Consider the following 19,229-nt stretch of genomic DNA (forward strand, 5'->3'; position numbering starts at 1 on the left):
AGCTCATAGTGCTGTTTGAGGGCAGTATAATGAGGTTTGCAATAATGACACCGTTGGCTGCACAGTCAAGAATAGAGAAACAGCAGGGACTTTGCTGAGCTCTCCATTAGTGACAGGCTGTGGTGGTGAAGAGGAGAAGGCAGCAAAGTTGTCACTGCTCTCTGCAGAAGCCTCAGTGTGTTCAATTGCAGGATCAACTCACTTACTGATAGGCTGGATGTGGGTTCATCCCCCTTTGTGATTAGGCATTGTGGAAACCGTGGGGTCCAAATGAACAGTGCAGAAGAGTTCTGCTTCCACTACTATAGCTGACATTGGCTTTCCTTGTGCTAATCCAGGCACCTGTCTGTACTCTTTCAAGGTCGGCCAGGTTCCCTCTTAAACACCATTCTTAAAGGAAATCTGTCACCAAATTTTTGCTATGAATCTGATAGCACCATAATGTAGGGGAAGAGAGCCTGATTACAAGGATGTGTCACTTACTAGACTGTGTTGTTTCAATACGATCAGTGTTTAAGCAGGAGGACATTATCTCTACAGGACAACTAGCCTAATGTCTCCTAGTCCAACCACGTTCCCGCCACTGAGTAGCTGCTTTCTGTCAATATACGGTGTGCACAGATAGCTGTTACTCAGTGGTGTGGCCAGGATTACACAGAGCTCAACATTCCCAGCCTTTTAAATCTGCAACAGAGAAAACGGTGGCTCTATCACAACTGCTGCAGTCTAATTACATAGCAAAACCTTCACACAGATTCCCTTTAAGGCAATTTTGGGTGGTTGTCTCATAAAGATTTCACTGTATACTGTTTTTCTATAATAATCAATATGCTTATGACAATGATAATATTCTAACAATTCGTATACATTGTCAGATGATTGCACCATATTTCCATCATCTGAAACAATTATTTTCTGTTAATATTTTTGTGTACATTTTTTTGAAAGCTTGTTACATTAAATGTAAGTATGTTGCCTAGTCTACATTTTCTGCACAGTAAAACATGTTTTCAAGGAGTAGAATTCCCCAGAGGGTCCATATACATTATGCCCTGTTATTAAAGACCATTTTCTTAATGCTGTTATTATTTCTTTTTCTATACAGGTATTTCGTTCCCAGGTGATCACTGATGAATTCATTTACAACTATGGCACGTTACTAGTAAGTTTAGCTTCTTAATATGTGACTATACGATTGTGGATAGATTATATTCCCCCTCGACTCTTTAATGAAGATACAAATGCAATTTGCATTTCATATACCTTATTCCAGTCTTAATTACAATCCCAGGGGAGGCCAGGTTTTATCCACACTAACACTGTTACGTAAGGATTCCAGTTGATTGGGCTATGCTGTTAAGTATTTTTTCCTGTTTTCTTTTATAGGCAGCCATACATTACACATTTATTTCTTCCATTTAAAGTATATATTATATTACTTTTATCAAGTAGATGAGAAGTTATAAAATAGTTGAAAAGTGGTAGGTGGCAGGTCGTGGTACGATGTCCAGGATAGTATACGAAGTGTCACCCTGGTCATTGTCGTCAGATATAGCCAAAAATGTAATGGTGCCTTCTAACTTATGATGGGGGGGAATGTCCATATCATCATGAGAAGAACCACATATAGACAGCTATAATGTAATCGTTGCTTACCAGTGCCTTAACTGTCCTTAGGGGGTGGGTCATTTTGTGGTAAACCTTGTTTTTAGCGGTCATTTTCCCTGACAATTTTGGATTTCTTATCTTTTGAGATGTGTAGGCTATTTCTTGCTATTGCCAAATAATACTGTATCCTATAGCATCTTAACCTGAGAATTTCCCTTTCATGAGCTATTTACTACTGCTTACATATACTGTATTGTATAGTTTTCCAAGCTAGAGGTAAATTTATATATGTGCTGACTAGTGGATGAGAATCTAGTCAGCCAATCCCACCAGTATGCTTGATCTGTCAATTGTGGAGAGTCCTAATAGTGTGCATATTGCACACTGTGAGGATTCGCTAATCTGTAGTTAGATAAATTTACATCAAAGCCGAAAAACTTCTTTAGCCTTTATTTAGTCTACATTGATCACACTGAAAAATCTTCATAAAACTTGATAAATGTAGTGGCCTACTCCTATAATATATATGAAAGTACTGGCATTTCCTCACCCTTATTTGATAATATACTGATCTGATTTTATATGAAGTGCAAATGTTGTTAAAGGGTTCGTGCCAAATTCAGAAGTTATCCCTTATCTATAAGAGATCCTGATCGCTGGCACCCAAACGCTGTGCTTGGCTTCCTCTGGCAGTCCCATAAAGAATGAATAGAGTGAAGAGGCACCTGCTCGACCTCCATTCCATTTTAGCTGGGCTTTTCAGAGCTCTGTTCGTGGGATCAGTTGGGGTACAAGCAGTTGGACTAGCAGGGATTGGAAAGTTATCCCCCACCTTTTGGATAGGTTTTAGCTTTCAAACTTGGTATAAACTCTTTAAAGGGGTTGTCCACTTTTGGGAACATTTTATTATTTTGACTTGCATACATGTACACTACCGTTCAAAAGTTTGGGGTCATTTAGAAATTTCATTATTTTTGAAAGAAAAGCACATTTTTTTTCAATGAACCTAACATTAAATGAATCTGAAATACACTTTATACATTGTTAATGTGGTAAATGACTATTCTAGCTGCAAACGTCTTGTTTTTATTCCAATATCTACATAGGTGTATAGAGGCCCATTTCCAACAACCACCACTCCAGTGTTTTAATGGTAGATTGTGTTTGCTAACTGTGTAAGAAGGCTAATGGATGTTTAGAAAACCCTTGCACAAGTATGTTAGCCCAGCTGAAAACGGTTTGGCTGATTTGAGAAGCTATAAAATTGACCTTCCTTTGAGCTAGTTGAGAATCTGGAGCATTCCATTTGTTCTGTAAAACTATCAAAATGGCCAGAAAAAGAGAACTTTCATGTGAAACTCGACAGTCTATTCTTGTTTTTAGAAATGAAGGCTATTCCATACGAGAATTTGGCAAGAAACTGAAGATTTCCTACAACGGTGTGTACTACTCCCTTCAGAGGAGAGCACAAACAGGCTCTAACCAGAGTAGAAAGAGAAGTGGGAGGCCCCGCTGCACAACTGAGCAACAAGACAAGTACATTAGAGTCTCTAGTTTGAGAAATCGACGCCTCACAGCTCCTCAACTGGCAGCTTCATTAAATAGTACACGCAAAACACAAGTGTCAACGTCTGCATTGAAGAGGCGACTCCGGGATGCTGGCCTTCAGGGCAAAGTGTCAAAAAAAAGCCATATCTGAGACTGGCTAATAAAAGGAAAAGATTAATATGGGCAAAAGAACACAGACATTGGACAGAGGAAGATTGGAAAAAAGTTTTCTGGACAGACGAATCAAAGTTTGACGTGTTTGGATCACACAGAAGAACATTTGTGAGACGCAGAACAACTGAAAAGATGCTGGAAACGTGCCTGATGCCATTTGTCAAGCATGGTGGAGGTAATGTGATGGTCTTCGGTTGCTTTGGTGCTGGTAAATTGGGAGATTTGTACAAGGTAAATGGGATTTTGAATAAGGAAGGCTATCACTCCATTTTGCAACGCAATGCCATACCCTGTGGATAGTTCTTGATTGGAGCCAATTTCATGCTACAACAGTACAATGACCCAAAGCACACCTCCAAATTCTGCATGAACTACTTAGGGAAGAAGTAGGCAGCTGGTATTCTATCTGTAATGGAGTGGCCAGCGCAACCACCAGATCTCAACCCCATTGAGCTGTTGTGGGAGCAGCTTGACTGTATGGTACGCAAAAAGTGCCCATCAAGCCAATCCAACTTGTGGGAAGGGCTTCAGGAAGCATGGGGGGAAATTTCTCAAGATTACCTCAGCAAATTAACAGCTAGCATGCCAAAGGTCTGCAATGCTGTAATTGCTGGCAAGGGAGCATTCTTTGACGAAAGCAAAGTTTGAAGGAGAAAATTATTCTTTCAAATAAAAATCATTATTTCTAACCTTGTCAATGTCTGGTCTATATTTTCTATTCATTTGAAAAATAAAAGTATGAGTTTTCATGGAAAACACAAAATTGGCTGGGTGACCCCAAACGTTTTTGAACGGTAGTGTATGTGAGGGCAAAAATTTGGCACAGTTTGCCTTCTATAATCTCTATGTTGCACTATCTATTGTTAAATTAACTGGGAATACATCAGTGAGCTCATTCTGTCAGTCTTTTAGGAAAGTTTGTAGCTCTTTTAGGGTATGTGCCCACGTAGCGTTTTACAAGCGTATATGCTGCGGAATTTCCGCAGCGTAAACTCTTGTGAAAAGCTTGGTATTCCGTCCCCCATGAGAATCCGCACTTTCAATGCCCATGCTGCGGATTTTTCGGCAGCGTTTTTGATGTGCTCAAATATCCGCAGCATGTCCATTAATTTTGCGTTTAGGCATGCGGAATTGCCTTGTCAATGCAATAAAAAACGCAAGGCAATTCCATATGTCCCAAACGCTTCTAAAACGCGCAAAAAACGCTTGCCAAATTCCACAAGCGTTTTTCCGGGAAGGGACATGCAGAAATGAAGCAGAAATTTTCGGCTTCATTTCTGCAACGTGGGCACATAGACTCGTCCAGAAAAAAAGGGATGACTCTCAGCTGATTTATCAACACAGACAACATCAAAGCTGAATGTGCAGGGAAACAAAGTATGTAAAAGCCAAACGGTTCAAAATTTGTTATTGAAACCCAATCGAACAAATGATTTTTTAGCTCTAAATACATGTATTAAGGAAAAAAAAAATTCCCCAAAGGTGGACAACACCTGTAAGTTTTACTCATAAGGATTTGAAGATTGAACATTATAATGGGATTGTAATAAGTGAATATCCTGCCCACAAGGCCACATACCCATTAAATCCCTTGTGTCATTTTATTCTGAAGGTTAAACAGGCATGTTGGCTCCACTGACATCCACATTTGGAGGTGAGCAGGGCCGGAGACCTCACATCTGCTCATACCTGCCAGGTCGGTATTGTGCTCCTGTCCTGTTTTAATGAATGGGTGCACAATACCTGCTGCTTCACATGCAACTCGACAGGCATCAGTAGACGTGGTATCACCAATGCATAAGTGTTCAGAGTCAGAATACTGCTTTAATATAGAGATGGGCAGATTGATATGTGAGACTCCAGTCCTTCGGCCAAGTCCGTAGCCGCTGGAAGGGAGGCTTGCAAATCTCATACCTTCCAAGATCCCTTGCATAGCTTTTTATTATCCAGATCCGGTGCAATGTCATCTGTGCGTCATGCCGCAGTGATGACTTGCTCCAGTCAGTCTACTCAATAGCTGCACTGTGGATCACAAAAGGTGAGAAATGTGCCACTTCCATCCTTTCACTTCCATGAAGCCCAGCTTTTCAAGTATATTTAAAAATACATCTATCATAATAACTTTATTTCACCCAAAAAATTTTAATAAATAAAAACCCTAGAAGTTTAAACCAACTCCCTTTTATTATTCCAAAAATAAAAGGCATATTTTGTATCGCCTCATACATAAAAGCCAAAACTATGAATATATAACATTATTTATCCCCTATGGTAAACGCCATTGGAAGAAAAAAATCTATATGCTAGGATTGATGTTGATTGCTTACCTCATTTCGTCAAAAAAATAAATAAAAAGCAATCAAGAAGTCACGTGTATTCCATATTGCCCAGGTACCAATAAAAACTATAGCTCATCCTGCAAAAAAAGAAGCTCTCACACAGCTGCAGCCGGCTCTGACATCCGCTGACGTCACGACAAGTCCAGGTTGCAGCCGAGGGTCCCTCTTCCGTGTTCCACTGGTGGCTGCTGGGGTGTGCACGTCACACCCCGGCATCTATCGCGCGCTCTCCCTGTCCCCATTGATTAGGAAAGCGTGTGGTGGATGCTGGGTGTGACGTGGGGAATAACCCCGCCCACATCCCAGCAGCCACTGCGGTGACCCCAGCGCTGAGTCACGCCTCCCTTGACGTGACGTCAGCGTGGGGGTCACGTGCTGCCTGTGAGCGGCCACCGATAGCGCTGCTCACAAGCAGAAATAGCACCAGGAGGTAATTAGAAAGAAGCTTCGATTTATCATTAAAACACATTGGCATATTTTTAAAAGTACTGGACAACCCTTTTAAATGTAACTAGAGTTGTGTGGCATTCATCATCTGGTTTAGAAGTGCATTGTTCACAATGAAGTGGTCATCCATGTGGGATGTGGCCAAAGTACGTCCACTTCTCTGTCGTTCTGTGACTCTTCCAGTCTCTATCTCTGTTGCAACCTGCTGATGACACTCTGACACTCTAAGCTCAGTGGCGACTTTCATCTGAAAACATCCTATTTGAAGTCTCGCAATGGCAAGATACTGTTGATCAATTGTTAGGTGTCGTCTTGGTCTCATGATGTCAAAATGTGAATAGCATGATGAGGAGGACTGTTTAATAACAATTCTAAGTGAATCCTGGAATTTATTGGGCGATTTCATCGATCAAACATCTGTTGTGAATTTTGCCATTAAGCTCCCTGTTGGAGAACAGCAACTAGTGCAAAAAGTACTGAAACATTGAACGGTTGGACATGTGCATTCAAAAGTTTAGAGACGGTCACATGAAGTTCACCTGAAAAGGTTAGCTAGTGTGCATTTTAGATTCAACCTGAAATTTCACCCAAAAGCCAAATCTCACAGAATAAGAATTTTTAAAAGTCAATTTCAGTGAGGCCTGTCGTGTCAAATTTTATTCCTGAGCTGCAGATGAAATCTGGAATAAGAGGCTGAAAATTTTCAAAGGGTGCAATCCATATGGGACAAATTGCTGAAGGGGTTGCCTCGGTCCTAGGGTGCCTTGCTGTGGGTCACTCCTCACTAAATCGGGAGGAAGAAGAAAAACAGAGGAATGCGGGATCATCCTCACAACCAGAATCTGTGTCGGAGGCAAAGAAAGCATATGCCTCCTCTGCGGAATATCCATTTTTATTTTATTTTTCTAAACAGTGGGGATGTGTGTGTAAGGCTCCGTGCCCACTATGAATTTTTCACGCGTTTTTGCCTCGGAATTTCCGCAGCGAAAATGCTTAAAAAACGCTTGCTAGAAGGTCTGCCATGGTCCCCAATGATAATCCGCATGTACTGTGCACATGCTGCGGAAATTTCCGCTGCGGATTATCATTGCGGAAAAATCCACAGTATGTCCATTATTTTTGCAGAAACACGGCGTAATTGCCACCATTTACTTTTATTGAATCGCATAATATCCGCATGATTACATGTGCACATGCGGATATTAAGCGATTCAATGTGCGGATGGTACCCAGGTCTGGAGAAGAGGAGACTGTCATCCAGACCCGGGTACCATAGTACCTGTTAAAAAAAAGAATTTAAAATAAAAAATAAACATTATACTCACCTTCTGATGGCCTGCGGTCTTCTCTCCGGTGCGTCCTGGCTCCTCGGCGGCTCGCGATGGTGTAAAAGGACCTTCCATGATGTCATTTAGTCATGTGACAGGTCACACGACCGCTGACGTCGGCGGTCGCGTGATCTGTTACATGACTAAATGACGTCATGGAAGGTCCTTTTACACCACCGCGAGCCGCCCAAGACACCGGACGCACTGGAGAAGGAGACCGAGGGCCATCAGAAGGTGAGTATAATGTTTTTTTATTTTTTACCATTTTTATTCTTTTTTAACTATTAACTTGGTCACACTATATAAATCCATGCCGGTTGCAGGGATATATATAGTGTGACCAAGTTGTCAAGCACTTTTCCAAGTGATGCTAAAATCGCTTGGAAAAGCGCTTGATAACCCGCATTGCGAAATGCATGCAAAAACGCTTGACAAACGCTTCTACCTGGCTGGAAAAATGCATGTAAAATCTGCATGCGTATTTCCTGACAGGGAGACGCGGAAAAAATCAGGAGCATTTCTGCATCGTGGGCACTTAGCCTAAGTGGTGTTTTTACACTTGTATTGTCAGGGGCGTGTATGAACTGTACTATTTATCATTACATTTACTATAAAAAGTAAAGAAAAAATAATAGAGAAAAAGGTAGGAAAAAGGAAAAATTTTGAAGAAACACTTGGACAAAAAAAAAATGAAAAGAAAAATCAGTAGGAGTAGTACGAGAACAAATGCTCAGTGCAAAATGCAATTGGGTTGTGCACGCAGGCCGAGCACTTGTTAAAAAAATATATATATATGTATATGGCAAAAAAAAGTGCACCAAAAATGCAATTGGAGATGGATGGCATGGGTGAGAGAGCTGGAACAGGGATTGGGAACTGCTGCTGCTGTGATCACAGATGAGCACACAGATTATTGCACAGATTACAAGATCTCAGAAACTGGCCAGCAATGAATTCTTTCTCGGATACACAGAGAGGCTATACAACTGCTTTGCACAGCAGATCTGTGGGAAATAAGGCGTGCAGTGCGGCAATCGTTATTTTAAATTAACCCTTTTCTCGCCGATTGGTTAGTAACTATTGGTCAGCCAATCGGTGCCAGAAAGGTTAATAAACAGAGGTGACGCTGAGATCATCCCATCCATTCACTGCTATGATTGATTGTTTTTTTTCAATCATAGATTGTCACATTGCTTTATTTTTTACTTTATTGTTAAAACCCTGTGACTGGTTGGTCAGAATTGACCGGCGAATCACAGTGATCATCTATGCAGGGAGGCGATACAGGCCCCCATGACGACGTGCAATTGATGATCTGCTGTCAGAGACAGCAGCCATCTTAACTCGGTCACGGCGTGATGCAACGTGTTGACAGGAACTTGCGGCACCGTACATATATGGTGGATGTCGTGACGGGGTTAAGGTATTACTTTCTTCAACTTCATATGACCTATGTGCCCATGTAAACTGCCACCTTACAGATTCCCTTTAAGCTTTAATTGGGTTATTCGCCAGTAAAACTTATATTGCTAGAAAGTTCTATAATATAAACTTGGCACAGACAGCGACTACCATGGCTCACGCTGCAAATACATTTTCTTTAGCGGTAATCCAGGTGCGCCGAACGTCTGTGGAGAAAATCCAATTTAGCCGAAGATTTCATCCATTATAAGTTTATGCTTAAAACATACAACCTCGCCCTTCACCTTTTAAAACAAACCTACTTCAACACCCTCATCACCTCACTATCCAATAATCCTAAACTACTCTTTTAACACTTTTCACTTTCTCCTCAATCCTAGAGCGCGGTCCCCCACCACCAACCTCAGCGCTGATGATCTGGCCAATTATTTCAAAGAGAAAATTCACCATATCCGATAGGAAATTTTCTCCCAATCCCCTAATGCTATGCATTATCTTCCCTCCTGTACTGCATCTTGCTCACCTTCTGTCTTTGAACTAGTCACGCAAGAAGAAGTGACCAGGCTCCTTGCATCTACTACCTGCACCAGTGACCCTATTCCCTTACATCTCTTCCAGTCCTTTTCCCCTACTGTCAACTCTCACCTAACTAAAATATTTAATCTCTCCCTCTCATCTGGTATTTTTCCCTCCTCATTTAAACACTCCAGCATACATCCACTGTTTAAAAAACCATCCCTCGATCTGAACTGTGCTGCTAACTACAGACCTGTCTCCAACCTTCCCTTCATCTCTAAACTCTTGGAACACTTGGCCCACTCCCATCTAATCTTCTATCTCTGATAACTCTTTTCAACCATTTACAACCTGGTTTCCGCTCTTTACATTCTGTTGAAACTGCCCTCACAAAAGTCTCTAATGATCTATTAACAGCAAAATCTAATTGTCACTACTCCCTGCTGATTCTCCTGGATCTCTCTGCATCATTTGACACTGTGGATCACCAGCTCCTCCTCACTATGCTCCACTTTGTCAGGCTCAAGGACATTGTTCTTTCCTGGTTCTCCTCCGACCTCTCTGACCACTCCTTCAGTGTATCTTTTGCAGGCTCCTCTTTCTCTCCCCTTCCCCCTCCTTCGGAGTTCCTTAAGGTTCAGTCCTAGGCCCCCTCCTTTTTACCTTGCACACCACCCCATTGGACAAACAATCAGTAGATTTGGTTTTCAGTACCATCTCTATGCTACTGACACCCAATTATACACATTGTCTCCTGACATCAACCCTGCATTACAACAAAATACCAGTGATTGTCTTTCTGCTGTCTCTATTATTCTGTCCTCCCTCTATCTAAAACTGAATCTATGAAAAACTGAACTCCTTGTGTTGTGCTCCTTCCTTAAACCTCCCTATGCCCGATATTGCCATTTCCATGTGTGGTTACACCATTACTCCCCAGCAACATGCCCGCTGTAACTTTTGTCATATTTGATTCAGATCTTTCCTTCACCCCCACATTTGATCACTTGCTCGCTCATGTCATCTACACCTCAAAAACATCTCTAGAATTCGACCTGTTCTTACCTTTGACTCTGCAAAAACGCTTACTGTAGCTCTTATTCATTCTCGTCTGGACTATTGCAACTCTCTACTAATCGGTCTCCCTTTTACCAAACTCTCCAGTCCGTCCTGAATACAGCAGCCAGATCATATTCCTTTCCAACTGCTACACCGATGCCTCTACCATGTACCAGTCGTTGCACTGGTTGCCCATCAGTTCTATATAAACTTATCACTCTCACCCACAAAGCGCTCCACGTTTCAGCACCACCCTAAATCTCCTCCCTCATTTCAGTCTATCACCCTACCCGTGCCCTCTGTTCTAGTAATGACTTAAAACTAAAATCCTCAATGATCCCAACCTCCCATTCCCATCTCCAAGATTTCTCGCATGTTGCGAAAATTCTTTGGAATGTACTACCCATGACAATTCAATTAATTCCCAATACCCACAGTTTTAAGCATGGTCTAAAAACACATTACTTTAGACTGGCCTATCGCCTCACCTCACTTATCTAACTATCCCTGTTTGGCCCATACAAAATTTTCCTTAAAATCATGACCCCTGTAGCATCTGTTCACACACCCTCCATGCACTTAATAGCCCACTGTGTCTGTGCTGTACACATACTGGCTGATGACTGGTTCACGTAATGTTGTATGCAGACCGTATTTAGTATATTATCGTACGATAGAAGCACATTTTACCATTTATCTTTAATGTTTACCCTATTTCCTCGTAGATTGTAAACTGGCAAGCAGGGCCCTTTTGGTATTGGAGCTATGTTTATTCTGTAATGTCTTTATTGTCTGTACAAGTCCCCTCTAAAGGTATGTGCCCATGATCCGTAGCCGCCTGCGGCCCCAACGGTGCTGAATGGTCGCACGGCTTCTGCCCTAATTATGCAAATGAGTTGCGCTTTTTTTTTTTTCACATGCTGACTTTCCTTATTAATGTTAATCTATGGGGAAAGTCCACATGTGGACCCACAAGAGAAATTGACATGCTGCGGGTCTGAAAGACGCACCGCAGATCAGATCCGTTTCCGCGGGTGATCCGCAGGTGCACATGGACTCATAGTGGACATGGGATTTCTAGAAATCCCATCCACTATGCTGTAACATCTGGACACTGCGGATTGATGCTGCATAAACACACAGCTTCAAACCTGCAGCGGCTCCTGATAGTGTGCACATACCCAAAAATAGTAAAGTGCTGCAGAATATGTTGGTGCTATAGAAATAAAAATTATTATTATTATTGATAGAAAAATAAGCCATTCTCCCTGTACTGATAACTAACTGGTCCAGTTTCCATACTTTCTGGTCCTTTAACCATTTAATTTTTTTACTTAATGAAAAAGTAGAAAAAGCAATCTGACACCAGTTGAAAAAAGTTAACTTTTTTTTATTATTTTATTTCCATCTTTTTTTATAGCAAAGTTACTTGTTTTTTTTAAAATAACAATTACAAAGATGGAATAACAGGGTATCATTATGAATACATTTAAACCCACCTCCACCCCTCCCCCCTTTTTCCCAAACCCAGCCAGAACATGCCACTCTTTTAAGACTGGTCACACACAGCCAAGGATTTTATTTCCATCTTAAAAGTTATATGTAAATTAAAACTTGAGACACATGTGGTCCTACCCGTTTCTAACTCCCATGAGTGTCCTTAATCCTATGAGAATTTAAAATAAAACATTTTCGTTTTTTTACTTTTTTCAACTGATGCTGGATTGAAACTTTTTGACTTTTTCATTGTTCTCTTGAGGAGACCAGCCTGGAGTTGTCCGAGCATCATTGGAGAGATTCGTGATTGTATTTCTCCACATGACAGTGATCTAAAACTACACTTTTCCTATGGTTGTGTCTTCTTCCTGATGCAGCGATGGTTTACGGAAGGTGGTTGTAACTCATTAGAATAATATCACATAGAAATTGAAGTTATATAATTTCATATTTTATATATAGGTATAAAAAAAAACATAATCATAAAAAAGTAAAGGGAACACAGTGCAACAAAAGAAGACCTTGTCATGCCAACTGTTAAGCATTAAATGGGTTATGTTTCACCCAGTAGCATTCGAAATAATGTGTGGACAGAGGAAAGAATGGATTCTACTTAATATCAAATCAATTTCTCACAGTTAGGCTAGGTTCGTACCTAGACCTAGTGCAGAATGCTGTGCTATTTTTTACCTATAAAATAATGAGCATGAGGACAAATTATACGCAAGACCCTTAGTAGGCAGCAGGCTCATAATTTGAACATAATGACAGAAAACCGATGGACCTCATTATGAGTAAATAAGGTCCATCTGGTGCCGCTGGTGTTTGTCATATGTTGGGTCCGTCCCTGGCATCAATTCTGTCTTAATTCTAATTGCTAATTTCCTAATAGGGAAAAACTTTATTCCTAATGCCGATGTGAACCCAGTCTGAGTTTAAAAAAAATTTAAGCTGAAAAGTTAAAGGAGTATTCCCATCTCCAAGATCCTATCCCAATATGTAGTAGGTGTAATAATAATAATATTAGTAAATACCTCCAATTACAAATGTAGTATAGTTCTCCTAGGTATTTGCTAACATTATTATTACACCTACTACATATTGGGATAGGATCTTGGAGATGGAAATACCCCTCTAAATCTTATAACTAACAAGCAATGTACATGTCCCCGGCAGACTATGGGGTTCTTGGAGAGAGGGGCGGCACAGCTTGATTCAGTAATCTTTGCTATTGGGTGGCAAATGCTTGTGCAGGACAAGTCAGCGAACTGGGGTAACTAATGCTTTTGTTTTGGGGTTATAAAACATGACACCACAAGGCTCAGAATGTTACCTTCTCTTCTGGCGTCATGTTTCAATTGAAAACATACTTAAAAATCAAGCTTGAGTAACTAGGATTGTTCCGGGCTCCTCAGTTACATTCATCAGTCTTAAATGTTAAAAAGATGATTCCCTGCTCACCTCTGTGAAAGCAATTGCAGGGTTCTCGGCAGGAGAAAGCCATTCCTGCCTGGTGGGGCACAACAAAAATTCAAGGAAGAAAGTCATGCTTCAGCCATTTTCCAAATAAAATAGTAAGCTTTATTCCAACATCTTAAAATCGTGACATTCTGAAGTATATCCAAAAAGATTTAATCCTTTTTCCTACGACGTTTCAGACCATACCCAGGTCCTTATTCATGAATAAGGATGGAGTTGTGCTCAGGATCCGAGCTCACTCAACACACAGCAGAAGCCTGCTGTTTTATACAGCCAACATCTGACTTTTAATAGCAGCAACCGCAGCAATCTCTGATCACTCCTGTTTGCACCTTACGTGCTGCTGTCATTCTCTGACAGTGGCCTTTAAGTAGTGCATTTGCATTATGATGCCATGTCATGGGCCATGCCACTCCTTTGAGCAATCAAAAGATCATAAATTCAGCTTCCCTATTGTTTCACCGGCGGCGTCTTTGAGTGAATAAAACACAAATGTACCAAAATAGGCACATTTGTTTTTTTCACCTGATAAAGACACCTGTATGGCATTGAAAAGCGTTGTGAATAAAAAAAACCTTATTACCATCATTGTTAAAGAATTGGTTTATTTCAGCTGCGCAGCCCATCTAAGATGTTTTATCCAACTGGATCCAATATTTCCACCAGGTGAGCGTTGACCAAGCTCTTACCCACTCACCCTCCATAGGGTATCACCCTACTGTGCTCTCTGTTTCCCACATCTAGATTTCTTCAAACTTTTGCATAGGCTCTTACATGTATGTGTGTGTATAAATATGTAGAGAATTATTTTTTTTTTCTCTTAACAATCTTTACTACTCTTCAATTCTTAGCATAGTAATATTAATCTGGGAATACCAGAGAGATGAAATCAGGAGTATTGCTGTGTACTGTATGTCTGCTGTTGATAATTAGAATATGAAATTTGTTCAGTAGGGTCTGGTATATGCAGCGTTCAAGAAAATAAAGTGACTCGTGTTGATTTAATTTGTATGTATGCACTTTCCACGGGGTATTGATTCCAAGAAAACTGATTACTTTCATTTACAATTTATTAGCCTCAAGTGTAGAATTGGCAGCAAAATGTGAAAGTCTGGTAATATTTGTTTCATAAAGCATATAATGAGGTGATAATAAAAAAAAAAATGCAAAATCCTAAAATATCTTTATTTGATCTAATTAGAATGTTAATATATTAGAAGGTGATAATGTTTTTTGTCTGTGTTTTACGGCTTTAGGATTCATTGCCCGTGATAGTAAAACAACATCCTATTGCGATATGAATTTCAAATCCCTTCAGCAGTGCTCTATATAGCTGCAGAGAATGCATTACCAAATGGAAATATAATTCCTGCTATTTTCATTTATATTAGATGCTGAGCTTGTATGATTTTTATGAAGATTTTTGTTGAATGTATATTGTGCTCGCAGTTTTCCCAAAAGTCGTGAGTTTAGAATTCCACTGCAGATTATCTATTAACAGCTTCTTTCACAGTACAGTATGTTCATAAAAGATAATAAAATGTGCCAACCCAGAAGACTAAAAGCAGGAAATGAGAATATAGAATTTTAGTAATGAGAAGATCAAGTTAGCCAGAATCTATTGTATGAAAAAAACAAAACAAGTCAACACGATGTTTAAAATGGCTTATCCCCTGTGAAATTCGGGCATTTGATACTATATGCTATAAATGTCCAAAAGATCCTAGCCTGCCTCTGAGACCCCCATCATTCTCAAAAACTGGGTCTGTACATGTGCCATAAAAGTGCCACTTGACTCAAAGTCTTAAATATACTGATCTAGCAAAGCAGAGTGTAATTTTGTATAAATTCTTCTATTACTACTATTGAAGGGGTTGTCCAGTGAAAAAATGTTATCACCTTTCCAAATGTTAGATGATAACTTGCTAATCTGTTGGTGTCCCACCACCGAGATATGCACTGATTGGTAGATGTGGGGATTTCTATCCCCGACGCAGAACTTTTATCCCTGTTGCAAAATATTGTGGCAGGTCAGACACCTAACTATCTCGCCATTCATCCTCTACGGGCCTGCCAGAAAAAGCTGAGTGCAGTGCTCAGCAGATCAGTAGAGAATAAATGCACCAGTTGCTGAGCATGCAAATGGCCCTTCCATTGTAAAGGGGATAAAAGCAGGTTACTGCCTGCAGTTGGACATCCACAAGTGAACAAGTCATCACTTATCCTGTGGATAGGTGATAACTTATTTTCACCATAAAAACTCTATAAATGTGACTTTATAAGAACTAAAGTACAACCTTGAGGGGTTTTCCATGATTAGCATTTAATCCACCCCTGTTCTAAAATGTAATATGCAGACATTTCACAATTTACCATTTGTATAGTGTCTGTGTTTAGATTTTCTATTGCAGATCATATCACCACTTCACCAGTGTTTTTTGCTTGGTTGATACCATATCGTACATTGGTCATGTGGTTTCTTTCTTGAAATCCACTTCCCAAATGTACAGTACATCATCAGTGAAGTCCTTACAAAAGCAATCATGTGCTGTTCCATCAGCACAATTGCAGTGTATGGCATGGAAGGAGGAGAACACCTCTCTGTTGAACCCTTAAATGCTACAGTAGCTATAGGTCACAACATCTAAGTGACAATACAGAGGAGGATAGCCTCTGTCACCCCATTGACCCTTCTGTGACCTGATCACTGAAACTCTTTTATGTTAGCCATCTTTGCGCTCTTACAAATCCCAGCAGCAGATAGGGGTTCATAGGATATCTATATAATGACAAGAAATATTGCAAGCAATTAAGTGATCACAGGCCCAAGTCTTCTAGAGCAGTGATGTCAAACTCAAACACACAGAGGGCCAAAATAAAAAACTTGGTCAAAGTCACGGGCCAAACAGTATACAGTATAATGTGCCCCACATAGTCCTCCATACAGAATGACCCCACATAGGGGTGCTGGTTCTGGTGTCGGGGGCCAAATATAACCAACCTGTGGGCCAGATTTGGCCCACGGGCCAGAGTTTGACATGTGTGCTCTAGAGAAAATAAGGATAATGTGAAAAATAGTTAAAAATGTTTTTCTGAAAATATGATTAAAAATAAGTTTTGAATTCTGCAAAGAGAAAAATCTGAAAAACACCCACATATTTAGTATCACCGCATCCATGGAAGTTCGGGTGACTAAGGCCAGAAGACATTCCTGCCGTAAAGTCCGCACCTCCTTGTGAGTGTTAAGGGCTACATCTAGGGGGATTCCTTAGATTCAACACCCATGTATCCAGTGCAAAAAATTATTGTATCCTAAGGATGCACTATTTAGTCACGAGAAATGTAACCATTGTGGATAGTTTTACATATGGATCCTGTGCAAAATTGTGGACACTATCTAATGTATAATACTCTTGCTCTATTTTAACCTTTGATATGCTTATTCTTAGTGAACATAAGCTAATATTCTGCAAGTTCTACAAAATAAATTAATTATAAGTCAGCTCTTTGAGGCTTAAAGTAAGTCTTGGTTCAGTTTCAATTAAATTTTTTTTTCCCAATATTGTAAATGGTTGACCCCTTCTGCCTTAAGCTTGTTGCAGATGTCATTGCTCTATTAGCTGCCATAGACAGCATTCTTCAGTCAGCAATGGAAAATGAAATATGGGAGGTATATATAGGAGACAGGACACACAGTGAGTCACAACCACCCGAGGAAGCCCACACGAAACGCGCGTTGGGGCTGCTGATGTAGCTGGTCCCACACAGGTTTACTATGGGTAAGATGACCTCCTCTCTCCATCTTGTATTTTGAATTTCATTTTCCACTGCTGCATTGGAACATACACTAGCATCTGATATATTTACCTCTGCAGTACATGAGCCATGGTAGTTTAGGTGGTTTTATTGATTCAGTGAGATAGTATTGTCACATGTCAATTAGAATAAACTTTCTCTAGATCTAAGGAAAATACTGTGACTCTGCACTAGCACGTTATATAGACTTTGATCTGTAGATATTATATGGGCTCACCTGAATGGAATATGGAAATATCAACATATATTATTTGACTGTTATAAAGACTTATGAAACCATGGCCTGTTTATGAATTGTGGATTAGCTGCTTCAAACATCTGTGTACTTGATTGCTGACCTCTTTAATATGAATGGCAATGAGTGTTAGCCTGTTTTTATATATTCAATAAAATAAGTTTCTTATACTATATATAATAGCTTGGATTTTGGCTCCATGATTTTTTGTAGAAATTTGGCATTCTTCAGTCAACCTAGTACAAAAGCGAGTAGATGAGTTGCCTATTGCAACCATTCATATGTACTTGGGAGTCTTGGGAGTCAGACTACTCCAATTACACATTGAAGACCTGTTTGTTCTGCTGTTAATTGAAGGATTTCATGGAGGTTGGACCTCTACCAATCACAAATTCAAGCCCTTATTTTAACAAAAAGCCATCAATATACATTCTGGTAAACCCCTTTGTATAAAAGTCCCATAGATTTACATAAGAAATTGTCAAATTTTAAAATATACTGTATTTACAGAATTTTTTGTTTAAAGATTATCTATCACCGTCTTATCATTTTAAATCATCCCTGATGTGGTAGTTTCAAACCTAATGTACAGGGTGGGCCATTTATATGGATACACCTAAATAACATGGAAATGGTTGGTGATATCAACTTCCTGTTTGTGGCACATTAGTATATGGGAGTGGGAAAACTTTTCCAGATGGGTGGTGACCATGGTGGCCATTTTGAATCCATCTTTTTTTTTTTCAATGGGAAGAGGGTCATGTGACACATCACACTTATTGAGAATTTCATAAGAAAAGCAATGGTGTGCTTGGTTTGAACATAACTTTATTCTTTCATGAGTTTTTTACAAGTTTATGACCACTTATAAAATGTGTTCAAAGTGCTGCCCATTGTTTTGAATTGTGAATGCAACCCTCTTCTCCCATTCTTGACACACTGATAGCAACACCGCAGAAGAAATGCTAGCACAGGCTTCCAGTATCCGTTGTTTCAGATGCTGCACAACTCGTATCTTCACAGCATAGACAATTGCCTTCAGATGACCCCAAAGATAAAAGTCTAAGGGGGTCAGATCAGGAGACCTTGGTGGCCATTTAAATGACCCACTTTCCAGGAAACTGTTCATGTAGGAATGCTCGGACCTGACACCCATAATGTGGTGGTGCACCATCTTGTTGGAAACACTCAGGGAACATGCTATCTTCAGTGCATAAAGAGGGCAACGCATCATCATGTAGCAATTTCAGATATCCAGTGGCATTGAGGTTTCCATTGATGAAGAATGGCCCCACTATCTTTGTACCCCATATACCACACCATACCATCAGTTTTTGTGTTCCAACAGTCTTGGAGGCATCTATCCACTGTGGGTTAGTGTCAGACCAATAGCGGTGGTTTTGTTTGTTAACTTCACCATTACCAAAAAAGTTTGCCTCATCACTGAACATAATGTTCTTTGTAAACTGAGGGTCCTGTTCGAATTTTTGTTTTGTCCATTCTGCAAATTCAGTGCGCCGATCTGAGACATCCTCGTTGAGATGCTGCAGCAGCTGGATTTTGTAAGGGTGCCATTTGTGAGTAGCTAATATCCTCCGAAGGGAAGTTCGACTGATGCCACTCTCCAGTGACACGCGGCTAGTGCTACACTGTGGGCTCTTGCTGAATGAAGCTAGGACAGCCACTGATGTTTCTTTATGAGTGACAGTTTTCTTGCGTCCACATTTTGGAAAATCTAACACTGAACCTGTTTTACGAATC

The 19,229-nt window shown here is 40.2% G+C and overlaps 1 protein-coding gene across 7 annotated transcripts in view; it reads left to right on the forward strand.

The window, feature by feature from the left end:
• ULK4 (unc-51 like kinase 4) overlaps nucleotides 1-19,229 on the forward strand; it is a 988,030-nt gene that overhangs the window by 463,695 nt on the left and 505,106 nt on the right. For all 7 annotated transcript variants that reach the window (XM_073678125.1, XM_073678126.1, XM_073678132.1 and 4 more), the window contains one exon: nucleotides 1,106-1,162. In XM_073678125.1, the coding sequence (XP_073534226.1) occupies nucleotides 1,106-1,162 (57 nt within the window). The remainder of the gene's footprint in view (nucleotides 1-1,105; nucleotides 1,163-19,229) is intronic.

This window comes from Phyllobates terribilis, unplaced genomic scaffold (assembly GCF_046119375.1).
Source record: "Phyllobates terribilis strain yellow unplaced genomic scaffold, ASM4611937v1 Scaffold_4__5_contigs__length_816908805, whole genome shotgun sequence".
NCBI lineage: Eukaryota > Metazoa > Chordata > Amphibia > Anura > Dendrobatidae > Phyllobates > Phyllobates terribilis.